The sequence below is a fragment of the Nerophis ophidion genome, linkage group LG16 (genome assembly GCF_033978795.1).
Source record: "Nerophis ophidion isolate RoL-2023_Sa linkage group LG16, RoL_Noph_v1.0, whole genome shotgun sequence".
NCBI classification, from domain to species: domain Eukaryota; kingdom Metazoa; phylum Chordata; class Actinopteri; order Syngnathiformes; family Syngnathidae; genus Nerophis; species Nerophis ophidion.
The window spans coordinates 6,221,787-6,249,647 of NC_084626.1; the positions used below are offsets into that span (position 1 = coordinate 6,221,787).

General features: G+C 41.0%; 1 protein-coding gene across 3 annotated transcripts in view; it reads right to left on the minus strand.

The window, feature by feature from the left end:
- camk1b (calcium/calmodulin-dependent protein kinase Ib) overlaps window positions 1–27,861 on the minus strand; it is a 171,818-nt gene that overhangs the window by 23,693 nt on the left and 120,264 nt on the right. For all 3 annotated transcript variants that reach the window (XM_061922646.1, XM_061922645.1, XM_061922644.1), the window contains 7 exons: window positions 17,833–17,907; window positions 14,077–14,215; window positions 13,770–13,896; window positions 11,158–11,233; window positions 9,705–9,817; window positions 9,331–9,409; window positions 9,164–9,251 (listed from right to left, as the gene is read on the minus strand). In XM_061922646.1, coding sequence (XP_061778630.1) covers window positions 9,164–9,251; window positions 9,331–9,409; window positions 9,705–9,817; window positions 11,158–11,233; window positions 13,770–13,896; window positions 14,077–14,215; window positions 17,833–17,907 — 697 coding nt within the window. The remainder of the gene's footprint in view (window positions 1–9,163; window positions 9,252–9,330; window positions 9,410–9,704; window positions 9,818–11,157; window positions 11,234–13,769; window positions 13,897–14,076; window positions 14,216–17,832; window positions 17,908–27,861) is intronic.

The window sequence follows — 27,861 nt, forward strand, 5'->3', positions numbered from 1 at the left end:
CAAGGTTTCTCATAGTCAGCATTGTCACTGGCGTCCCACTGGATGTGAATTCTCCCTGCCCACTGGGTGTGAGTTTTCCTTGCCCTTTTGTGGGTTCTTCCGAGGATGTTGTAGTCGTAATGATTTGTGCAGTCCTTTGAGACATTTGTGATTTGGGGCTATATAAATAAACATTGATTGATTGATTGATGGATTATAAAGCGCATTTAAGGGGTCATATTATTTTTTTTTATCCTTTTTTAGGATATGAATAATAATACGACCCCTTAAATGCGCCTTATGTATAATTTTTGGGGGGATAAAAAGTATAATATGACCCCTTTAATGCGCCTTATAATTCAATGATAAAGGATGAAAAAGGATAAAAATAATAATATGACCCCTTTAATGCGCCTTATAATCCGATGCGCATTATGGTCCGAAAAAAAGCCCCTTTTATTTATAATTTTTTAAATAATTTCTTAAGGACAAAAATAGGATAAAAATAATAATATGACCCCTTTAATGCACCTTATAATCTGATGCGTTTTATGGTCCAAAAAACGGCCCCTTTTATTTACTTTTTAAATCCTATTTTTATCCTTAAAAAACGGATATACATAATAATATGAACCCTTTAATGTCACAGTCAGTCTGTCTGTTTTTCTCTGTGTGTCTTTGGGAGAGTGGGCGTGTTTTGGGCGTAGGCTTGGCTCCAGCTCTCAGCCTGACACAGCTGATCCCAGCACCCTAATCACTCACCTGCCTGCCATCAACTCATCACCTGCAGCCTACAAATGTTTGGACTCCACTCGGCGCGATTGCCAGATCGTTTCACCTCGCTACATGTGGTAACGCTTCTCGCCAGTTTGTCCTAGAATTCTAGCAATTTTGATAATCTTGCAAACCTGCTATTTTGTGTGTTTTTTTGCTCCTCATCTTACCCGTGTTTTTTCCTCTGCCTTCAGTTCCCTACTTGCCGTGTGTGCCTGCCTCAGCCTGCTAGTCTCGGCCTGCTAGTCTCGGCCTGCTAGTCACAGCCTGCTAGCCACAGCCTGCTAGCCTCAGCCTGCTAGCCTCAGTGTGCTCTCCTGGACTGCAAAGCCTAGGACTACAAGCTGCCTCGTTTTCCCTCAGGTTTTATTAATAATAACCCTTGAACACGATTTCAGCTTGTCTTTACTGCATTTGGGTCCACCCATTTTACCCCCCCGTGACAGAACGATCTGGCACTTACAATGGACCCAGCAGATTTTGACCGTGTGAGGGAGGCCCTTGCCAATCAAGGACAGCGTTTGGGAAACCATGACCAACTATTACAAAAACTTATTGACCAGATGTCACGCGTTTCCACCCAGCTCACAACTCTCATCAATCAACAAGCTCAACCACAACCCGAACCACCTGCACCACCTGCACCCCATGCTGTTCCTGCTGCAGAGCCACACATTCCCCCGCCTGATAAATATTCTGGCAATCCTAGCACCTGTCGTGAATTTTTAACTCAGATCCAGCTTGCTTTTGAAGCTCAGCCCTCTCGTTTTGGCCGTGAGGCAGCCAAAATTGCTTATATAGCCAACCTGCTACAGGGTCCCCCTTTGAGTTATTTTAATGCCCTTCGTGAGCAAGGATCCCCTGCAGTCCAGTCCTTTGCTGCACTATCTGCAGAACTGAAGCGGGTCTACGACCACCCCATACGAGGGCAGCAAGCAGGTCAGCAGTTGTTGCGACTTCGTCAAGGGAAACGCTCAGTAAGAGAATTTGCCTGTGAATTCCGGTCCCTAGCTGTGGAGTCTGGCTGGAATGACCAGGCCCTTCTCACTGCTTTCCAGAATGGGCTTAGTCGGGTCATTGGAAGGGAGATTGCTCTGAGGAATGAGCAGTTGTCCTTAGACGAAGCTATTACAGCAGCTATCAACATCTCAGACCAGATGGCCCAGTGGCAAGCCGACCCCGTTTTTTGCAGGTCATTGGAGCCCTCCAGCTTTAGACCCGGGTCGGCCGAGCCCAATTTGCCAATGTGCAAAGCCTTAACCTCTAGTTCCCCTGTTGAGGAGCCCATGCAGGTGGGTCGGGCTCACCTTACACCTGAAGAGCGCCTCCGCAGAAGGAGGGCAGGGGTGTGTCTCTATTGTGGTCAACCTGGCCATTTCCTTGCCACCTGTTCTTTGCGGCCAAAAGAGTAGGCTCACCAGTAACAGTGGGGGTTCTGGTGAGCCAAGCTGTCTCCTCCCCTAAGTCCCTATGCCGTATGCAGTTTTCTGCTAGTCTCCGTTGGCAATCTCAGTCCATGTCTCTCCTTGCTCTGGTGGACTCGGGGGCGGATGAGAACTTTTTGGACGCCGACGTTGCTTCCCAAATGGGCATTACCATCGAACCACTTCCCTCACCCTTACAAGCCAATTCCCTGACTGGTCGACTCCTTGCCCGTGTCACTCACCGATCCGAACCTGTGCACCTCCTTGTCTCTGGTAATCATCTTGAACAAATCCAATTCCACATTATCTCTTCTCCTCATGCTCCTGTAGTCCTTGGTCAGCCCTGGTTAAGACTTCACAATCCTCACATTGACTGGTTTGCAGCCAAAGTGGTGAGCTGGAGCTCCTACTGTCTTTCCACCTGCCTGCGGTCTGCCCGCTCCCCTGCTGAGGACACAGTCTCCCCGGTTGTTGCAGAGCCTCCAGACCTGTCCAAGGTTCCCTCTGTCTACCATGACTTAGAAGAGGCCTTCAGCAAGCAACATGCACTGTCCCTCCCTCCGCACCGCCCTTATGACTGTGCCATTGACCTGCTTTCAGGAGCTCCCCTGCCTTCCAGTCGGTTATACAATCTGTCACGCCCTGAGAGAGAGGCGATGGAAAAATACATCCATGACTCATTGGCTGCAGGCATTATTCGACCCTCATCTTCCCCACTCGGTGCAGGTTTTTTTTTTGTGGGTAAAAAAGATGGCACTCTACGTCCCTGTATAGATTTTCGAGGGTTGAATAATATCACCATTCATAACAAATACCCACTGCCTTTACTGGCATCTGCCTTTGAACCCCTCCAAGGAGCAACTGTGTTTTCCAAGTTAGACCTTCGCAATGCCTACCATTTGATTCGAATCCGAGCTGGTGATGAATGGAAAACAGCCTTTAGGACTCCCCTTGGCCATTTTGAATACTTGGTTATGCCCTTTGGCCTGACTAATGCCCCAGCAGTTTTTCAAGCTCTGGTGAACGATGTCCTCCGAGACTTGATTAACCGCTCCGTTTTTGTGTATCTGGATGATATCCTGATTTTCTCCCGCAACCCGGAGGAACATGTGGTTCACGTCAGACAAGTGCTCCAGCGCCTTCTTGAGAACAAGCTCTACATTAAAGCTGAAAAATGTGAGTTCCATGTTCAGTCCACAAGGTTTCTCGGTTTCATCATTGAGAGTGGTCAGGTGAAGGCAGACCCCGAAAAGGTGCGAGCTGTGGTGGACTGGCCACAACCAACCTCAGTTAAACGTCTCCAGGGCTTTCTGGGCTTCGCAAACTTTTACCGCCGGTTCATCCGGAACTACAGTCAAGTGGTCGCACCCCTCACAAGACTCACATCTCCATCTATCCCATTCACTTGGACGGCAGAGGCTGACGCGGCTTTCAAGGAGCTTAAGAGACGTTTTACCACAGCCCCTGTCCTGATTCATCCTGACCCCTCACGCCAGTTCATCCTGGAAGTTGATGCCTCAGAGTCTGGAGTGGGGGCTGTACTATCCCAGCGTTCTGCCAAGGACCAGAAGCTCCATCCATGTGCGTTCTTCTCATATCGGCTACAACCTGCTGAGCGCAATTATGATGTAGGTAATAGGGAACTGCTGGCAGTCAAACTCGCTCTGGAAGAATGGAGGCACTGGCTTGAGGGAGCAGAACACCCCTTCATCATCTGGACAGACCATAAAAACCTGACCTACATTCAGTCTGCAAAGCGCCTCAATTCCCGTCAGGCCCGGTGGGCTTTGTTTTTTGGTCGATTCCGCTTCACACTGACCTACCGTCCAGGATCCCGCAACATCAAACCGGATGCCCTGTCACGTCAATTCACTTCGGAGGGTCCCACCAGTCCTGAGCCTATTCTTCCGGCCTCGTGTGTGGTGGCCACAGTGACTTGGGAGATAGAGTCGGTGGTCCGAAGGGCTCAGCAAGACCAACCAGACCCGGGTAATGGTCCTGATAACCGCCTTTTTGTGCCTGATGCTGTACGTTCACAGGTTCTTCTGTGGGCACACGCTTCCCTATTTGCCTGCCACCCAGGAGTTGGCCGCACCATGACTCTCCTCAAGCGACACTTTTGGTGGCCTACCATGGATGCTGATACCCGTGCTTTTGTGTCTGCCTGTACTGTGTGTGCCCGTGGAAAATCCTCCAATCGACCACCTGCCGGCCTACTCCATCCCTTGCCAGTCCCAAGCCGCCCCTGGTCTCATATTTCACTGGATTTTGTCACTGGCCTCCCGCCTTCTCAGGGAAATTCGGTTATCCTCACTATAGTGGACAGATTTTCCAAATCAGTGCATTTTGTGGCTCTACCCAAACTCCCCACATCCCTGGAAACAGCCAACCTCATGGTCCAGCATGTGTTCCGTCTTCATGGTATTCCTTCAGATGTGGTCTCTGATAGAGGGCCTCAGTTTACTTCAGAGGTTTGGAAGGCTTTCTGTCGGGCTATTGGAGCCACTGTGAGTCTGACTTCGGGTTATCACCCTCAGTCTAATGGGCAAACCGAACGGGCAAATCAAGACCTAGAAGCGGCCCTCCGATGTGTCGTTGCTAAGAACCCCTCCTCTTGGAGCACCCACCTGGTATGGGTTGAGTACGCCCACAACTCATTACCCTGTGCAGCTACTGGAGTGTCACCATTTGAGGTATCCTTGGGATACCTACCTCCGTTGTTTCCTGCTGAGGAAGATGACATCTCCGTACCTTCAGTAGAGGCTCATATGCGGCGTTGCCGCAAGGTGTGGAAAGATGCTCGTGCTGCCCTCCTCCGCTCTGTGGACCGAAATCGTCGATATGCTGACCGACACCGAAGTACGGCCCCTGTATACCATCCTGGTCAGCAGGTGTGGCTTTCCTCTAAAGACCTCCCCCTGAAGGTGGACTCTAAGAAACTTGCACCCCGGTATGTTGGCCCTTATGAAATCATTTCCATCATCAATCCAACAGTAGTTAAACTCAAATTACCTGCACGCTGGAGGATCCATCCCACCTTCCATGTCTCTCAACTGAAGCCTGTTTCAACCAGCCCACTGTCTCCCCCTGACACGCCCCCTCCTCCCCCCCGTGTCATCGATGACCACCCAGCCTACACGGTCCGGCGACTGCTGGATGTGTGCCGTCGGGGTAGAGGTCTACAGTACCTGGTGGACTGGGAGGGGTATGGACCTGAGGAGCGTTGCTGGGTGCCACGCAGCTTCATCCTGGACCCTTCCCTCATCTTGGCCTTTCACCGCAGTCACCCGGGCAAGCCTGGGGGATCGCCTGGAGGCGTTCCTTGAGGGGGGGGCACTGTCACAGTCAGTCTGTCTGTTTTTCTCTGTGTGTCTTTGGGAGAGTGGGCGTGTTTTGGGCGTAGGCTTGGCTCCAGCTCTCAGCCTGACACAGCTGATCCCAGCACCCTAATCACTCACCTGCCTGCCATCAACTCATCACCTGCAGCCTACAAATGTTTGGACTCCACTCGGCGCGATTGCCAGATCGTTTCACCTCGCTACATGTGGTAACGCTTCTCGCTAGTTTGTCCTAGAATTCTAGCAATTTTGATAATCTTGCAAACCTGCTATTTTGTGTGTTTTTTTGCTCCTCATCTTACCCGTGTTTTTTCCTCTGCCTTCAGTTCCCTACTTGCCGTGTGTGCCTGCCTCAGCCTGCTAGTCTCGGCCTGCTAGCCTCGGCCTGCTAGCCACAGCCTGCTAGCCACAGCCTGCTAGCCTCAGCCTGCTAGCCTCAGTGTGCTCTCCTGGACTGCAAAGCCTAGGACTACAAGCTGCCTCGTTTTCCCTCAGGTTTTATTAATAATAACCCTTGAACACGATTTCAGCTTGTCTTTACTGCATTTGGGTCCACCCATTTTACCCCCCCGTGACACTTTAATGCGTCTTATAATCCGATGATAAAGGATGAAAAAGGGTGAAAATAACAATATGACCCCTTTAATGCGCTTTATGGTCCGAAAAACAGCCCCTTTTATTTATTGTTTTAAATCCTTTTTTAACGATAGAAATAGGATAAAAATAACAATATGACCCCTTTAATGCACCTTATAATCCGAGGTGCCTTATTGTCCGAAAAACAGCTCCTTTTATTTACTTTTTAAAAACTAATTTTATCTTTAAAAAAAAAGGATAAAAATAAAAAATGACCCCTTTAGTGTGTTTTACATTCCGATGATAAAAGAGGAAAAAGGGTAAAAATAACAATATGATCCCTTTAATAGGTCTTATAATCGGATGCACTTTATGGTCCGAAAAACGGCCCCTTTTATTTATTGTTTTAAATCATTTTTTAAGGATGAAAATAGGATGAAAATAATAATATGACCCCTTTAATGCGACTTATAATCCGATGATAAAGGATGAAAAAGGTTAAAAATTATAATATCACCCCTTTAATGTGCCTTATAATCCGATACGCCATATTGTCCGAAAAACGGCCCCTTTTATTTACTTTTTAAATCCTATTTTTATCCTTAAAAAAAAGGATAAACATAATAATTTGAACCCTTTAATGCGCCTTATAATCCGATGATAAAGGATGAAAAAGGGTGAAAATAACAATATGACCCCTTTAATGCGCCTTATAATCCGATGCGTTTTATGGTCCGAAAAACAGCCCTTTTTATTTATTGTTTTAAATCCCTTTTTAAGGATAGAAATAGGATAAAAATAACAATATGACCCCTTTAATGCACTTTATAATCTGAGGTGCCTTATTGTCCGAAAAACAGCTCCTTTTATTTACTTTTTAAAAACTATTTTTATCTTTAAAAAAAAGGATAAAATTAAAAAATGACCCTTTTAGTGTGTTTTCTATTCCGATGATAAAAGATGAAAAAGGGTAAAAATAACAAATGACCCCTTTAATAGGTCTTATAATCGGATGCACTTTATGGTCCGAAAAACGGCCCCTTTTATTTATTGTTTTAAATCCCTTTTTAAGGATAGAAATAGGATAAAAATAACAATATGACCCCTTTAATGCACTTTATAATCTGAGGTGCCTTATTGTCCGAAAAACAGCTCCTTTTATTTACTTTTTAAAAACTATTTTTATCCTTAAAAAAATGGATAAAATTAAAAAATGACCCTTTTAGTGTGTTTTATATTCCGATGATAAAAGATGAAAAAGGGTAAATATAACAAATGACCCCTTTAATAGGTCTTATAATCGGATGCACTTTATGGTCCGAAAAACGGCCCATTTTATTTATTGTTTTAAATAATTTTTTAAGGATGAAAATAGGATAAAAATAATAATATGACCCCTTTAATGCGCCTTATAATCCGATAGGCCATATTGTTCGAAAAACGGCCCCTTTTATTTACTTTTTAAATCCTATTTTTATCCTTCAAAAAAAAGGATAAACATAATAATATGAACCCTTTAATGCGCCTTATAATCCGATCATAAAGGATGAAAGAGGGTGAAAATAACAATATGACCCCTTTAATGCGCCTTATAATCCGATGCGCTTTATGGTCCGAAAAACAGCCCTTTTTATTTATTGTTTTAAATCCCATTTTAAGGATAGAAATAGGCTAAAAATAACAATATGACCCCTTTAATGCACTTTATAATCTGAGGTGCCTTATTGTCCGAAAAATAGCTCCTTTTATTTACTTTTTAAAAACTATTTTTATCCTTCAAAAAAAGGATAAAAATAAAAAATGACCCCTTTAGTGTGTTTTATATTCCGATGATAAAAGATGAAAAAGGGTAAAAATGACAATAGGACCCCTTTAATAGGTCTTATAATCGGATGCACTTTATGGTCCGAAAAACGGCCCCTTTTATTTATTGTTTTAAATAATTTTTTAAGGATGAAAATAGGATAAAAATAATAATATGACCCCTTTAATGCGCCTTATAATCCGATGATAAAGGATGAAAAAGGTTAAAAATGATAATATCACTCCTTTAATGTGCCTTATAATCCGATGCGCCATATTGTCTGAAAAACGGCCCCTTTTATTTACTTTTTAAATCCTATTCTTATCCTTAAAAAACGGATAAACATAATAATATGAACCCTTTAATACGTTTTATAATCCGATGATAAAAGATGAAAAAGGGTGAAAATAACAATATGACCCCTTTAATGCGCCTTATAATCCGATGCGTTTTGTGGTCCGAAAAACAGCCCTTTTTATTTATTGTTTTAAATCCCTTTTTAAGGATAGAAATAGGATAAAAATAACAATATGACCCCTTTAATGCACTTTATAATCCGAGGTGCCTTATTGTCCGAAAAACAGCTCCTTTTATTTACTTTTTAAAAACAATTTTTATCCTTAAAAAAAGGATGAACATAATAATATGACCCCTTTAATGTGTTTTATAATCCGATGATAAAGTTGAAAAAGGGTAAAATAACAATATAACCCCTTTAATAGGTCTTATAATCCGATGCACATTATGGTCCGAAAAACGGCCCCTTTAATATACTTTTTAAAATCCAGTGTCCCCTGGATACATCCATCCATCCATCCATTTTCTACCGCTTATTCTCTTTCGGGGTCGCGGGGGGCGCTGGCGCCTATCTCAGCTACAATCGGGCGGAAGGCAGGGTACACCCTGGACAAGTCGCCACCTCATCGCAGGGCCAACACAGATAGACAGACAACATTCACACTCACATTCACACACTAGGGCTAATTTAGTGTTGCCAATCAACCTATCCCCAGGTGCATGTCTTTGGAAGTGGGAGGAAGCCGGAGTACCCGGAGGGAACCCACGCATTCACGGGGAGAACATGCAAACTCCACACAGAAAGATCCCAAGCCTGGATTTGAACCCAGGACTGCAGGAACTTCGTATTGTGAGGCAGACGCACTAACCCCTCTGCCACCGTGAAGCCCCGGATACAATGTTTTGAAAATTTTGTACAAAAGAACGAAATACTTTTTACAAATACGAACTAGAGGGGGTCCAATTCTTACCTTCCACTTGCTTTTAGCAAAGTTCTTCTTGATCTGCGCGCTGACGGACTCGTGGATGTTCTTGTCCAGCGCCGTGTCCCCGGCAATCCTGCGTCGGAGAAACACGCGAGCGTTAAATCCGGTACGTCTGATGCATGGCGGGAAGGAAGGCGGGCTGTGTCGGGTACCACGGGTGCTGCAGGGCCTGCTCGCAGGTGTAACGTACGCCGGGGTCCTTCTCCATCAGGTGGACGATAAAGTCTTTCGCTGCCGCGATAGAAAACAAAAAAACTTTGGTCATGACCACCGTCCAATCAGCTCGTTCCAGGGGGTGGAGCTGCCGTGGGTCTCAAACATTTCCACCAAGTACCACCTCGAAAAACACTTGGCTCTCCGAGTACCACCACAACGACAAACATTAAAATACAGTAGCGTAGTAGGCTTAAGTATTTATTAAAAACAAGGCAAGTATATGTCATATGTTTGCCCACTGTAAAATTACACACAGTTTGAACAGTAACACCGTGTTTGAATTCTTACCTAAGTGTTTTTTTTAGCGTACCTGAATCTGAAATGTCATCCCAGTAAGGAGAATCAAACTCGTACTCTGCCTTCAGGATCTGCTCAAACAGTTTGGCGTCGTTCTCGTCGTAAAACGGAGGGTAGCCACACAACCTGAGAGGCGCACACATGTTTCTTCACAAACAGCACACCAGCTTATGGAAACATATGCACCATACTTTTTTCCCCTTCGCTTTGAACCCCGCGCTTTATAGGAACCGTGGAGCTAATTTGGGGATTTTTCTTTGCAAGTTCAACTCCAACCATGTTTACTTCCGTGAAGACCTTCTTCAAGTTTTGTAATCAATCAGAAATATCAAGCAGCTAAAATGCGGCAAACATGGATAAGTGTGGAGGGTCTTTTACAGTCCATCACACATTGTAATGGATTTAAAATGGGTATAATTCCGAAATGTTTATGGTGTTTAGATGTTTTTCATAATATCCACAAAGTTCAGTGAGCAGGTTGTGTTATGTGTGACCGGGTGTTTGTTGACTTTTATGTGATTTGCATTTAAAAAAAAATTGCACCATGACTAGGGAAGGTTGTTTGTATCGTGTCAGATAAGTAAATGCTGTGCTATTATTTCAAAGTACTTTCAAGGGTCGTTGATCTGATTTACTCACATTGTCCACAAAATAGCGGTAAGTATGTAGCATTCAGAGATCGCCAAGGTAACTAAGAATGATTTCAAAGCACCCCGACTCATATTCAACTTATAACGTCTCGCAGGGCAATTTAAAAAAGTTAGCAGACCACACCTAGCCTGCAGACCATAGTTGGGACATCTTTTTTACATTATTTCCTTCGGTTTTGTGCTTTTACCTAGATGTACAAGTGCTTTCCCGTCTTCTAGCCGTCCATAAAGTTACAACGCGTATAGATTCGCTCCAATCAAGGTTTGTAAGTTTTACAATATAACTAAAACATTTCTTACTTACTAAAGCGTCCCATGTGTGCTTCTTTAGGAATGTTTTCACGCATATTTGTACGTGCTATTGTAATTTAATCAAGCCAGCGTTATTGACATGCTAACACTTTTACGAGTGTTTGTGTTAATATTATTGTCTTACAATGGCATTCTTTTTGTATTGTTTCAGTTTCATAAACTCCCCAGTAAATTTTCCAAAACGTCACTGTGGAGTTAGTGAGTCTGTTTAGCTGATTGGAGAGCCAGTTTCCGCAGCTAGTGGGTCCAGAACACTGACTTCTCTTTTGTTTGACCAGCCGTTTTACTGCCGTGTTACAGACGCCATTTGGAAACAATTAAGGTGTGTAAATAAACATTTAAAGACTCTTTCTATGGAAATATTTAATTTCACAACGTATATATCTGTGGCTTATAGTCCAGCGTGGCTAATATATGGAATTGTATTCAATTTTTTTCCAACATTTTGGGCGGTTCCGGCTCATATGCGCATTATAGTCTGAAAAACAGGGTGATAATACTCACAGGATGTAGGCAATGACTCCGATCGACCAGCAGTCCACTGCTTTACTGTAGGGTTTCTGTGCCAGAACCTCCGGGGCTGAAAAGGAAAAGAACTCCATCATTTTTTTGGTTTTGATTTGTGCCATTTACAGGGAAATATCCAGAAGTAAAACCCAATTTTCCAAATAAAAATATGAGGAACTATATATATATATATATATATATATATATATATATATATATATATATATATATATATATATATATATATATATATATAGAGATATATATATATATAGATATATATATATATAGATATACATATATATATATACATATTTATATGTATATATATATATATGTATATATATATATATATGTATATATATATATATATAGATATATATATATACATATACATATATATACATATATATATATATATATATAGATATATATATATATATATACATATATATATATATATATATATATATATATACATATATATATATATATATATATATATATATATATATATATATATATATATATATATATATATATATAAGGGCTGCAAATCTTTGGGTGTCCCACAATTCGATTCAATATCGATTCTTGGGGTCGGGATTCAATTATAAATCGATGTTTTCGATTCAACGCGATTCTCGATTCAAAAACGATATTTTTCCGATTCAAAACGATTCTGTATTCATTCAATACATAGGATTTCAGCAGGATCTACCCCAGTCTGCTGACATGCTAGCAGAGTCGTAGATTTAAAAAAAAAAAGCTTTTATAATTGTAAAGGACAATGTTTTATCAACTGATTGCAATAATGTAAATTTGTTTTAACTATTAAACAAACCAAAAATATGACTTATTTTATCTTTGTGAAAACATTGGACATAGTGTGTTGTCAAGCTTTTGAGATGCAATGCAAGTGTAAGCCACTGTGACACTATTGTTCTTCTTTTTAAATTATTATAAATGTCTAATGAGGGATTTTTAATCACTGCTATGCTGAAATTATAACTAATATTGATACTGTTGTTGATAAAATTCATTTTTGTTTTATTACTTTTGGTTTGTTCTGTGTCGTGTTTGTGTCTCCTCTCAATTGCTCTGTTTATTGCAGTTCTGAGTGTTGCTGGGTCAGGTTTGGTTTTGGAATTGGATTGCATTGTTATGGTATTGCTTTGTATTGTTTTGTTGGATTGATAAAAAACAAAAACAAACAAAAAAATAATAAAAAATTAAATAAATAAAAAAATATATATATTTTTTTTTAAATGAGAATCGATTCTGAATCGCACAACTTGAGAATCGCGAATCAAATTCGAATCGATTTTTTCCCACACCCCTAATATATATACATATACATATGTACATATATATGTATGTATATATAAATGTATGTATATATATATATATACATGTATATATATATATATATATATATATATATATATAGGTATATATATATATATATATATATATATATATATATATATATATATAGGTATATATATATATATATATATATATATATGTATATATATATATATATATATATATGTATATGTATGTCCATCCATTTTTCTACTGCTTATTCCCTGGCGCCTATTTCAGTTACAATCGGGTGCGGAAGGCGGGGTACACCCTGGACAAGTCGCTACCTCATCGCAGGGCCAACACAGATAGACAGACAACATTCACACTCACATTCACACACTAGGGCCAATTTAGTGTTGCCAATATATATATATATATATATATATATATATATATATATATATATATATATATATATATATATATATATAAAATCTGCGTACCCTTTCCCGTTCGAGCTCTCCTGGATGAACTGACATTTTTTTTTTTCCAGTTATTTTGGAACTTGCAAGCATACTTCTTCTTCTTACTCGTCGTCGCCATGTCTCTTCTTCGTTCTTCTGCTTTGTCTCTGTTATGTTTCTGGACATTCTTACTTGCCGTAGTTTCGAAGCAATAAAAGATGGGAATCCGGATATTGTGTGTCAGTGTATTAACGTGCCGGCTGGAATAAACACACGCTAAAAAGTAGCTCCGTGCCTGCCTACTTTATGGATTATACCTGTCGGCGTTACCCATAGGTAACGCCGACATATATAACAGTCTCCTTTTCAGGTGAGAGAGGAGGCTAAAAGCAGTGCCTTTAAGGCACGCCCCCAATATTGTTGTCCGGGTGGAAATCGGGAGAAATTTGGGACAATGGTTGCCCCGGGAGATTTTCGGGAGGGGCACTGAAATTTGGGAGTCTCCCGGGAAAATTGGGAGGGTTGGCAAGTATGCCCCGAAGCGATACAGCAAGACTGCGAGAGTTTGGACACATTCAAAGCATTTCTGAGGTACGACAATTGGGGAAATAAACACGTCAGAAGTGGAGCTTGCCTCGAATCTCTTTAAAATGGTTGCACCGTTGTGTACAGGATGTAAACAGGATGTGACGTAGAGGTTACCGAATGAATAATGGATAAATTAATGAAAGGTTCGATGGTTCCGCTGCATTGTGCTGAAGCCATGAAGCAGCTCTCTTGGTGTAACGAGGAGGGTTTAAGTGCCAGACACAAACATATTTTTGAATTACTTACCGACATATCCAGGAGTTCCACAGGCTGTGGACATCACACTGCCGGAGCCCTCAATTTTAGACAGGCCAAAGTCGCTGATCATTATTTTGGAGTCCTGGTCCATGCTGTCGTAGAGCAGGTTCTCTGGCTGCAACACACAAGACCCGATCCAGTCAGTTTCCCCCTCAAAACGAAAACACCTTCCACGGCACACACTGATTACCAATCCCAGGGGGAGGAAATATGATACATCACTTCATCAAGAAGGTGTTGTCTTAAGTGCAATCAACTCAAACAATAAAGAAAGTGGACATTAAAAAATGATTACCTTGAGGTCTCGGTGGACGATTCCCATGTCGTGGAGATATTTGACAGCATCCAGAATCTGCTGGATGAGCTTACTGGCATCTTTTTCTGTGTAGAAGCCTTTCTCGATGATGCGGTCAAAAAGTTCCCCACCTGACACCCTGGATGGAGCATCAAGAGCAGTCCATGTTAACGCTAAAAACCATGTTGATAGCGCAAGAAATTCCACTAATCAACCCTGATGAAGTGAAAACCATTTCAGGTGACTACCTCTTGAAGCTCATCGAGAGAATGCCAAGAGTGTGCAAAGCAGTGACCAGAGCAAAGGGTGGCTATTTTAACTAGAATACAAAACTGTTATTTGCAGATGATGTGGTCCTGATGGCTTCATCTAGCCAAGATCTTCAGCTCTCACTGGAACGCTTCGCAGCTGAGTGTGAAGCGACTGGGATGAGAATCAGCACCTCCAAGTCCGAGTCCTTCGAAAAAGGGTGGAGTGCCATCTCCGGGTTAGGGAGGAGACCTTGCCCCAAGTGGAGGAGTTCAAGTACCTCGGAGTCTTATTCACAAGTGAGGGAAGAGTGGATCGTAAGATCGGCAGGCGGTTCGGTGTGGCGTCTTCAGTAATGCGGACGCTGCATTAATACTTTGTGGTGAAGAAGGAGGCTGAGACGGAAGGCAAAGCTCTCAATTTACCGGTCGATCTACGTTCCCATCCTCACCTATGGTCATGACCGAAAGGACAAGATCACGGGTACAAGCGGCTGAAATGAGCTTCCTCCGCCTGGTGGTGGGGCTAAACTCTTAGAGATAGGGTGAGAAGCTCTGCCAGTCCAAAGTAAAGCCGCTTGAGCAAAGGTGAGGTGGTTCGGGCATCTGGTCAGGATGCCACCCGCCCAACCGGTAAGAGGCCACGGGGAAGACCCAGGACACGTTGGGAAGACTATGTCTCCTGGCTGGCCTGGGAACGCCTCGGGATCCCCCGGGAGGAGCTGGACAAAGTGGCTGGAGAGAGGGAAGTCTGCGCTTCCCTGCTTAGGCTGTTGCCCCCTAGACCCGACCTCGGATAATCGGAAGAATATGGATGGATGTATGTTTTCAGTTATTTCACTTGGGGCAAGATCCCCTCCCCAACCCGGAGATGGCACTCCACCCTTTTCCGGGCGGGAACCACCGACTCGGACTTGGATGTGCTGATTCCCATCCCAGTCGCTTCACACTCGGCTGCGAACCGATCCGGTGAGAGCTAAAGACCTTGGCCAGATGATAGTTTTAACTAAATGTGGTTTTAGATCAGGGTATGTCGTTGTGAGTTTGTGAAGCCCTTTGAGGAAATTGTAATTAAGCGCTGCATAAATAAAATGTAATGATGCTACCACTCTATGGCCAACAGAGGGAGACATCACTTTGTATCTCCTACAGCTTTTTTTTAAGGCTGCATATTCAAATGTACACAAGGTTGGAATACAACTGAGGACTAAACTAAAAACTAAAACTAGTTTGCTGCAGTAGTGTTGTGTAGAAGTCAGCTTTCTCAAACATTTATAAAGTTTGATAGCAAGTAAATTCTCCACTGGGATAAATTACCACCAGGCTTATTAGGAGGGACCATAAACATTACTAGGGAGTACAAGGACTTCAAATGGAAAACAAATGTAGGTCTTTACTCGCCATCTCTGCCTTTAGCTTTCATCTCTCACATAAATCACGTATAGATTCCGGAGGGTAATCCAATAAAGCTCCTGATCCTTATCCGTTCTTTCTCTTGATTTTTATTTTTATTTTATCTCTCTGACATTTCAGTCATCGAGGTGGGTGGCTGGCTGACAGGCGTGAAGGCCTAACTCCCCTCGCGTATCTTTACTCATGGACATGTGTGTGTGTGTGTGTGTGTGTGTGTGTGTGTGTGTGTGTGTGTGTGTGTGTGATCTGGCAATGCTGATTTAATGGGGACATCGCTCTGTTTACACAGTCACCTTTAGGGGACCTCTGACAGTATGGGGACAAAAAAACAGGTACCCTAAAGGGAAACCTTTTTGAATGATAGTCAGATCCATTATGAAGATGCCTAAGTGATTTTTAAGCTTGGTCCAAATGTGTGTGAATTATGCAAAAGTATTTACATCTGGTCCCCATGAACCATATTAAAGGGGAACATTATCACCAGACCTATGTAAGCGTCAATATATACCTTGATGTTGCAGAAAAAAAAGACCATATATTTTTTAAACCGATTTCCAAACTCTAAATAGGTGAATTTTGGCGAATTAAATGCCTTTCTGTTCATCCCTCTCTGACGACGACGTCAGAACGTGACGTCAACGCCATTTGTCCCTACCACATCACACGCATCGAGTCAAATCAGCTCTGTTATTTTCCGTTTTTTCGACTGTTTTCCGATACCTTGGAGACATCATGCCTCGTCGGAGGGTGTAACAACACGATCAGGGACGGATGCAAGTTGATTTACGTAGAATGTGCATCGATTAGCACGGCATGCTAATCGATACTAACATGCTATTTAGGCTAGCTGTGTGTACACATTGCATCGTTATGCCTCATTTGTAGCTATATTTACATCCAGCCTTTCCCTCCATCCACATTTAATGCCAAACAAACACTTAGCAATTGACGGATTTAAGTTGCTCCAGTGTTTGGTTTTTACCGGCGATGCTACGACAGAGATGGCATAGAGATGACAAGAATGTCTGGATATCCTGCGGCACTTAAAGCAGATGCATTCCCGGCAATAAAGTCAACGAAGTCACAAAGGTGAGTGTTGTTGTTGTTATTGACTTATGTGTTAATTAGACATATTTGGTCGCGGCATGCCTGCCAGCTAATCGATGCTAACATGCTATTTAGGCTACCTGTATGTACATTTGAAATTATATTTACATCCAGCGTTTCCTTCCACCCACATTTAATGCAAAACACTTACCAATCGACAGATTTAAGTTGATTCAGTGTCAATGCAAAAGTCCTGATTGGTTGGTCTGCACATTTTACCGGCGATGCTAAAGCAGACATGCATGGCCGAATAGCGTCAATAGCTATTCGCTCAATAGCTTCAGTTTCTTCTTCAATTTCATTTTCGCTATCTGCCTCCATACTCCAACCATCTGTTTCAATACATGCGTAATCTGTTGAATCGCTTAAGTCTGAATCCGAGCTAATGTCTCTATTTCTTGCTGTGCTATTCGCCATTGTTTGTATTGGAATCGCTATGTGACGTCAAAGGGCATCGCAAATAGTGAAAATCAAGCACTTTAAAGCATTTTTTAGGGATATTCCGGGACCCGTAAAATTTTGAAAAAAACTTTGAAAAATAAAATAAGCCACTGGGAACTGATTTTTATTGATTTTAACCCTTCTGAAATTGTGATAATGTTCCCCTTTAACTCTTTCTCCCCGAGGTCCCCAGTAAGAATGATCAGCACAGTACTTCATCAATCCAGAGATTTGAAGACGTGTTTGAGCTAACTGGGCAGTAACAATTTTACCTATTTTTTTAATGCCTCCACAACCCGTAGAAAGGGTGGTGCCCACAAGGTCTGATCAAAAACTTGGTCCCCATTCCAAATGATAACCTGTGTGTGTGTATCTGTGTGTGTGTGTGCGTGTATGTGTGTGTGTGTGTGTGTGTGTGTGTGTGTGTGTCTGTGTGAGTGAGTGAGTGTGTATGAGAAATGCCATGAATGATTGGCATGTGACAAGCGGTGCGTAGGAGACAGCACAAGTAAGGAGTTCCAACCGCAACACATATTTGAATACTCACAGTTGCATGACAAGGTAGAGGTGTGATTTGCTCTCAAATATTTCTTCCAGAGAAACAATGTTGGCGTGTTTAATCCTGCCAGGAAGTAAAGAAAGAAGGTGATGAATCAAACGGAAACAAAAGCAACACCCAAAGCACAGGACAGTAGGAGCTTCCTGGTTGTGGAATTGTGTGCCGTTTATTGGCAACCCAAAAATACCAACAACAAAAAAGTCTGTCGAGAGCCACAAAAAATGTCAAGCCTTAAATAATTGTTATTAATGATGGCAACAGTTGATGTAAGTGTCTATGTTAGCCTACTATCAAAAGGTCTTATATAAGTGTTATAATGAAGGCAACACATGATGTGTCTACATTAACTATATTCACCTACTATCAAAATTACTATGAAAGTCTTATATAAGTGTTATAATGAAGGCAACGCATGATGTGTCTATATTAGCTAAATTAGCCTACTATCAAAATGACTTTAAAAGTCTTATATACGTGTTATAATGCAGACAACACATGATGTAAGTCTCCATATTATCTATATTAGCCTACTATCAAGATGACTATATAAGTCTTAAAATGAAGGCAACACATGTCAGTGTCAAAGCGCTTTGAGTACCTTGAAGGTAGAAAAGCGCTATACAAGTACAACCCATTTATCATTTATTTATGATGTAAGTGTCTATATTAGTCTACAATCAAAATGACTATAAAAGTCTTATATAAGTGTTATGATGAAGGCAACACATGATGCGTCTATATTAACTATATTAGCCTACTATCAAAAGGACTATACAAGTCTTATATAGGTGTTATAATGAAGGCAACACATGATGTAAGTGTCTATATTATCTATATTAGCCAACTATCAAAATTACAATGAAAGTCTTATATAATCGTTACAATTAAGGCAACACATGATGTAAGTGTCTATATTAGCTGTATGATACTACTATCAAAATGACTTTAAGTGTCTTATATAAGTGTTATAATGAAGGCAACACATGATGTAAGTGTGCATATTATCTATATCAGCCTACTATCAAAATGACTATACAAGTCTTATAATGAAGGCAACACATGATGTAAGTGTCTATATTAGCCATGATGTAAGTGTCTATATTAGCTATATGAACCTACTATCAAAAAGACTTTAAGTGTCTTATATAAGTGTTATAATGAAGGCAACACATGATTTAAGTGTCTATATTATCTGTATTAGCCTACTATCAAAATGACCATACAAGTCTTATATAAGTGTTATAATGAAGGCAACACATGATGTGTCTATTTTAGCTATATTAGCCGACTATCAAAATGACTATACAAGTCTAACATAAGTGTTATAATGAAGGCAACACATGATGTAAGTGTCTATATTAGCCTACTATCAAAATGACTATACAAGTCTTACATAAGTGTTATAAAGAAGACAACACATGATGTAAGTGTCTATATTAGCTATATGAACCTACTATCAAAATGACTTTAAGTGTCTTATATAAGTGTTATAATGAAGGCAACGCATGATTTAAGTGTCTATACTATCTATATTAGCCTACTATCAAAATGACGATACAAGTCTTATACAAGTGTTATACTGAAGGCAACACATGATGTGTCTATATTAACAATATTAGCCTACTATCAAAATGACTATACAAGTCTTACATAAGTGTTATAATGAAGGCAACACATGATGTAAGTGTCTATATTATCTATATTAGCCTACTATCAAAATTACAATGAAAGTCTTATATAACCGTTACAATTAAGGCAACACATGATGTAAGTGTCTATATTAGCTGTATACACCTACTATCAAAATGACTTTAAGTGTCTTATATAAGTGTTAGGATGAAGGCAACACATGATGTAAGTGTGCATATTATCTATATTAGCCTCAAATCAAAATGACTATACAAGTCTTATAATGAAGACAACACATGATGTAAGTGTCTTTATTATGTATATTAGCCTTTTATCAAAAGACTATACAAGTCTTATATAAGTGTTATAATGAAGGTATAGCTTGTGCAGCTCACGGCTTGTGGAAACACATGATGTAAATGTCTATATTATGTCTAATAGCCTACTATCAAAATGATTATGAAAGTCTTATATAAGTGTCATAATGAAGGCAAGTGTCTATATTAGCTATATTAGCCTACTATCTAAACGACTATGTGTCGCAGGCTGATGCAAATCTTCATTGACAGAAATGTTGAAATTTTAATATTTATTCCACACCATTTTTACAACATTTGAAAATATTAGTAAACCTCTCAGAGGGTGAGATAACTCCTGGAAATTACTGACTTAGAATGGCCAAAGGTATAGATGTGTGTGTCCAAGTTAAAGGAAACGGCAGGCTGTCTTCTTCTAATGGATTTATTACAATCTTTGCAAGCTGGGTCACGGTTGCTGTGGTCTGTAACAACATGGCTCAGAAATGCAGCCAATATTCCATACAGATAATGTGTCATGAAACATGCAATTATCAATTAAACACACAGAGGACATAAGAAAAGGAAATAAAATTAGCTCAAATATACCTGCAAACGAGGCTTAATGATGCAATATGTACATACAGCTGGCCTAAATAGCATGTTAGCATTGATTAGCTTGCAGTCATGCACTGACAAAATATGCCGGATTAGCACGCCACACAAGTCAATAACATCAACAAAGTTCACCTTGTGCGTCCACGCACAGTATAAAATGTTTGGTGGACAAAATGAGACAAAGAAGGAGTGACATAAAACATGCCTTTCTGTGGCAGCGTCGGAGAAAGTTGTACATGTAAACACTACGGCGAGTTCAGGGACCACTGAAATTAGTAGGACAAAATTATGCTGGCAAAATAATCTCATCAGTGAAGCATGTTTACTATAAACAGTGGGATTTTTAACAATTAGGAAGGTTTGTGTCATGTTTGTCCTCCTTCAGAAACCATTTTCTAACAAAAAAAAATGTTCCCTCATCTTTTCCATTTACATTTTTGAACTCCACAGAACTCTAAATACAAAGATGGTCAGGTCGACTTAAGTCTTTGCATCTTACCATTCCATGATTTTAGCCTTTTGAGTGGATAATCTACAACGAAAGAAGATATTGTGCCATCCAGAGGGCGCTTAAAGTAAGCTGACATCCATCCACCCATCCATTTTCTACCGCTTGTCCCTTTTTTTTACTGGAGACTAGCTCAGCTGCGTACGGGCGGAATCTTTAAACACTGTGATTGCTATTGCGACCCCCGGTGGACACATTGAAAAAAGCAGTTTCTCTCCTTAAAAAAATGCAGCTCATTTTTCATATTTAGCAAACTGATCTTGCGGATCAAACATGTTCCCGTTTGACATCCCTGTCATAAAACATCATGAAAGTGTTTTAAAAAATTACAATATGCTTAATCGACATCAGGGGTGACAAACTTGTTTTCATGGAAAGCCGCTTGTAACAGTAAATGTAAGAATATAAAAGAATATAAAAGTAAAATCGCCTCATATTATTGGCTATGCATTTGGCTATTAGATTAGTGTGCGTACAAATTGAGGGATAACTTGCTTTGATATCGTAAGTCAAGGTGACAAGCAGATATTTAAGTATTTATTGTTATTTTTACAAACCATCATATGGTATATAATAATTAGGGGCGCTAAAAAATGTTTTTATTACATTTGAATCCCTATATTTTTAGTAATTAAAAAAAAAAAAGAATTCTTTTTTGACAAATTAATTTAAAAAAAACCTAGTGATGTCCGATAATATCGGACTGCCGATATTATCAGCCGATAAATGTTTTAAAATGTAATATTGGAAATTATCGGTAACGGTTTCAAATAAATAAAATGCATGACTTTTTAAAACGCTGCTGTACGGAGCGGTACAAGGACGTAGAAAGAAGTACAGAGAGCCAATAAAACTTAAAGGCAATTCCTTTGTGTGCCGGCCCAATTATATATTATCTATGGCTTTTCACACACACAAGTGAATGCAAGGCATACTTGGTCGACAGCCTTACAGGTCACACTGAGAGTGGCCGTATAAACAACTTTGACAAATATCCGCCAGACTGTGAACCCACACCAAACAAGAATGACAAACACATTTCGGGAGAACATCCACACCGTGACACAACAGAACAAACACCCAGAACCCCTTGCAGCACTTCCTCTTCCGGGATGCTACAATTTACACCCTCTGCTACCCCCTACCACCACCCAACTCAACCCAGCCCACCTCAACCTCCTCATGCTCTCTCAGGCAGAATATCCCACATTCCAAGCTGCAGTCTGACAAATATGCGCCAGACTGTGAACCCACACCAAACAAGAATGACAAACACATTTCGGGAGAACATCCACACCGTAACACAACATAAACACAACAAAAAAAACACCCAGAAACCCTTGCAGCACTACCTCTTCCGGGATGCTACAATTTACACCCTCTGCTACCCCCTACCACCACCCAACTCAACCCAGCCCACCTCAACCTCCTCATGCTCTCTCAGGCAGAATATCCCACATTCCAAGCTGCAGTCTGACAAATATGCACCAGACTGTGAACCCACACCAAACAAGAATGACCAACACATTTCGGGAGAACATCCACACCGTAACACAACATAAACACAACAGAACAAACACCCAGAACCCCTTGCAGCACTACCTCTTCAGGGATGCTACAATTTACACCCTCCTCTACCCCCTACCACCACCCAACTCAACCTCCTCAAGCTCTCTCAGGCAGAATATCCCACATTTCAGGCTGCAGTCTGACAAATATGCGCCAGACCGTGAACCCACAGCAAACAAGAATAACAAACACATTTCGGGAGAACATCCACACCGTAACACAACAGAACAAACACCCAGAACCCCTTGCAAGCACTACCTCTTCCGGGATGCTACAATTTACACCCTCCGCTACCCCCTACCACCACCCAATTCAACCCAGCCCACCTCAACCTCCTCATGCTCTCTCAGGCAGAATGTCCCACATTCCAAGCTACGGTTTTGAGGCATGTTAAAAATAAATAATGCACTTTGTGACTTTAATAATAAATATGGCAGTGCCATGTTGGCCTTTTTTTCCCCCATAACTTGAGTTGATTTATTTTGGAAAACTTTGTTACATTGTTTAATGTATCCAGTGGGGCATCACAACAAAATTAGGCACAATAATTTGTCAATTCCACGACTGTATATATCGGGTTGGTTGATATCAGAATCGGTAATTAAGAGTTGGACAATATCGGAATATCGGCAAAAAAGCCATTATCGGACATCTCTAGTCTAATCTCTATCCTTACTTGGTGCACGTATGTGTCATACGTCAGCAACCAAAAGGAGGTTTTTTAACCGATATACTGTTTTGTTAGGTGTTGTTATTATTATGCAGAAAAATACATTGCAAAAATCAGTTCGAATTGAATTATATTTATATAGCGCTTTTCTCTAGTGACTGAAAGCACTTTACATTGTGAAACCCAATATCTAAGTTACATTTTTAAATCAGTGTGGGTGGCACTGGGAGCAAGTGCTTGCCCAAGGACACAAAAGCAGTGACGAGGTTGGCAGAAGCCGGGATCGAACCTGTAACCCTCAAGTTGCTGGCACGGCCACTCTAGCAACCGAGCTACACCGGCCCACAAAGTTTGAATAGAGAATCGTTTTGAATCGAGTATCGATTATGAATCAAATCCTCACCCCAAGAAGCTGGATCGAATGGCGAGGTGCCCGAAGATTCACACGAATAACAATTTAAAGGCCTACTGAAACCCACTACTACCGACCACGCAGTCTGATAGTTTATATATCAATGATAAAATATTAACATTGCAACACATGCCAATACGGCCTTTTTAGTTTACTAAATTACAATTTTAAATTTCCCGCGGAGTTTCCTGTAGAAAACGTCGATGACGCGATGATGACGCGTGTTTGTGACGGTTATTGTTTGGAGGGGACATATTAGCCCAGCACCACTTACGGCTAAAAGTCATCTCTTTTCATCGCGCAATTACACAGTATTTTGGACATCTGTGTTGCTGAATTTTTTGCAATTAGTTCAATTAATAATGGAGAAGTCAAAGTGGAAAGATGGAGGTGGGAAGCTTTTAGCCTTTAGCCACACAAACACACGGTGTTTCCTTGTTTAAAATTCCTGGAGGTGAAGCTTTACTATGGATCAGAGCGGTCAAGCAAACATGGATCCCGACCACTTGTCAACCGGCAGGTTTCGGTGAGAAAATTGTGGTAAAAAGTCGCCTCTTACCGGAGATCAGCGGAGCTTCTGTCCTGTTGCAGCTTTGTGACTTCCCTCAGAGACTGGCGTCAACACACCCATGGACACACGCCTACGACTATCAGGTACTATTTAACTCACTAAAACACTAGCAACACAATAGAAGGATAAGGAATTTCCCAGAATTATCCTAGTAAATGTGTCTAAAAACATCTGAATCGCTCCCAATGCAATCGCCTTTTTTTTTTTACTTTATTTTCCATCCATCCATCCATTTCCTACCGCTTATTCCCTTTCGGGGTCACGGGGGGCGCTGGCGCCTATCTCAGCTACAATCGGGCGGAAGGCGGGGTACACCCTGGACAAGTCGCCACCTCATCGCAGGGCCAACACAGATAGACAGACAACATTCACACTCACATTCTCACACTAGGGCCAATTTAGTGTTGCCAATCAACCTGTCCCCAGGTGCATGTCTTTGGAAGTGGGAGGAAGCCGGAGTACCCGGAGGGAACCCACGCATTCACGGGGAGAACATGCAAACTCCACACAGAAAGATCCCGAGCCTGGATTTGAACCAAGGACTGCAGGACCTTTGTATTGTGAGGCAGACGCACTAACCCCTCTCCCACCGTGAAGCCCTAACTTTATTTTGTTTTATGTAATTTTTTTTCTAGTCCTTCACTCTAAATTTCCTCATCCTCAAATCTTTCATCCTTGCTCAAATTAATGGGGAAATTGTCGCTTTCTCGGTCCGAATAGCTCTTGCACCTGGAGGCTCACGTTATAAACAATGTGAGGATGTGAGGAGCCCTACTTCCGGTACAGGCAAAGCTTTTTTATTAGCGACCAAAAGTAGCGAACTTTATCGTCGATGTTCTCTACTAAATCCTTTCAGCAAAAATATGGCAATATCGCGAAATGATCAAGTATGACACATAGAATGGACCTGCTATCCCCGTTTAAATAAGAAAATCTCATTTCAGTAGGCCTTTAATATTTGTATAAATATCAAAGTCGAAAAAATGTACATACACATATACATTTTTTTCTATCAAAATGGAAACAATGAAAACATTTAGTAAGAAAGATGCAGTATCCACCGACCGTATTTTTCGGATGATAAGTCGCGGCGGAGTATACGTCGCACCAGCCGTAAAATGTACAATAAAGAAGGAAAAAAACATATGTACATCGCATTGGAGTATAAGTCGCATTTTTGGGAAAAATGTATTTGATAAAATCCAACACCAAAAATAGACATTTGAAAGGCAATTTAAAATAAATAAAGAATAGTGAACAACAGGCTGAATAAGCGTACGTTATATGACGCATAAATGACCAACTTAGAACGTAGCTGGTATATTGACGTAACATATTATGGTAAGAGTCATTCAAATAACTATAACATATAGAACATGCTATACATTTGACGATTGCATGGCATCGTGATGCGGGTTCGTTCTCTCAGAGATGCAGTCGGCCTTTGGACACAGCGTGAAGGTAAGAAATACTGATTTATTTAACAAATAAAACAGGCTATGAAATAGAAAAACTTGCACAAGGCACAAAAGGCAAAATGAACAGAACTAGCATGGGAGCTAGAAAAAAACAAAAGTCTTAGCGTAGAAGCTAGCTGGTTGCGAACAGGAATACAGGACCGGAATCAGAGTCGTCACTGTTGTGAAACACAAACTGTCAAAGCGCTTTGAGTACCTTGAAGGTAGAAAAGCGCTATACAAATACAACCCATTTATCATTTATTTAAATAAGGACAGCAATCAGAAAACAGGTGCGCGTCAAAAGCAAGGTGCAGGTGCAACTAATGCGTAACTATGGTAACAGACTAAACAAGGAAGTACAACCAGGAACCGAAAGAATCCAAAACAAACAGAAAACACAAAAAAACTCAAAAACCTAAATCAAAATGTGATCCGGGCAGCGGATCATAACAATACGTTTACCAAACAGTCTGTCACTCCTAATCGATAAATCCGATGAAATCTTCTTCCTCGATGTCACTTCTAACCAACTCTGCCAACTCCAAAGGTATGCGCCGCTTTCTCTTGTCGTTTTCTGCTGCATATTTCACTACGTCCAGCTTGTAATCTGCAGTACATGATTTCCTTTTTCTGTGCCATTTTTGTTCAGCCCTTCTCAGTTTTTATAAGTTACCGCCAATGATGAAATGATCCATTTTAACAGCTACGGCAGTAGCATATAGCATATAACAGTTAGCATTCCATTACCCACAATGCACTTCTGCCATGACCCGCCCCCGCCGAATTCTAATTGGTTGACGTGTGTGTGACGATTGCTGATATTTTATCCGTCTCTTCCGCGAATAAGATAAATAATATTATTTGATATTCTACGGTAATGTGGTAATAATTTCACATATAAGTCGCTCCGGAGTATATGTCGCATCTCCGGCCAAACTATGAAAAAAACTGCGACTAATAGTTTGAAAAATACGGTAATTCCCAGAGTTTCTCGGGGCCACAATAAATGACGTGTCGGGCCGGATCCTTCAGTTTGGCACATGTGATCGTTTTCACTGTACACAGGGTCCTAATGTTGCGTTTCTAGATCAATATTAAAATGCAATCATATGTTTTCTCTGTGTGAAATCTTGGAAAATATCCTTTTGGCATACATGTTCCTCTTCCTGTATTTTCTGTTATTGCTTGTGATCGGTAGGTGATGACCGATGTCGGTTATTAGCAAACCACTTGTAGCGTTACTATCCAAATCATCAATAAAAAATATGACCCTAATCAATACGCATGGTACAGTGATCTGTAGTTCTGCTTGGTAAAAATAAAAAACGAAGCCACAGCCATCCATGTGATGAAAGCACAGTACAGTGCGTACTGATAGTGAGATTATTTGTTGTGGTATCTGACGCCTCGGTTGAAATCTGTGCATTGATGTTCTCCAATAGTCGTGGGTGCGGTGACAGCAAAGCGCTGGTGACTCACCCACTGTGGACGTATTGTGCTTCCCTGCCTGACGTGTGCACTGGACGTTACTTCTAATAGGAAATCAAACCTCTCTGATTTGAATGTTCCCATTAAAGAACAGCTTAACATGCATGTGAGATAGGGAATGAGGCCACTCATCATAACAACTTCAAACCCTATTGTCAGGTTCAAACATCGATGACATCTATTAAACAAGACAAGGAGCAAGGAAATAGAGACAGAATTCAATTCGGCTCAATTGAGGAGACACGTCTGGTCTGTACTCTTGTACAGTTTCCAGCGCGCTCTGGCGAAAGATTGCACGCCACCTCTTTTTATTTGGACTTTTCCTGTTTACATAAAAACAGCTGTTTCTAAAGGAATGGGGGGTATGTACACAACCATTGTTTTCGGTCACATTAACACAAAAGAAAAAGATGCCTCGGGCTTGGGCTGGTCCTGGATTCAGCTTTGGCAAGTCTTGGATCACAACAGATAACCCCCCTCTTGTCCCCTCCCATCGTACACCATGGAATTTTCCAAGCCTTTGGCTTGGCGCAACAAAGACAGCCTCTAGTCCAGGGGTCACCAACCTTTTTGAAACCAAGAGCTACTTCTTGGGTACTGATTAATGCGAAGGGCTACCAGTTTGATACACACTTAAATAAATTGACAGAAATAGCCAATTTGCTCAATTTACCTTTAATAAATAAATCAATATATATATTTAAAAAAATGTGTATTTCTGTCTGTCATTCCGTCGTACATTTTTTTTCCTTTACGGAAGGTTTTTTTGTAGAGAGTAAATGATGAAAAAAACACT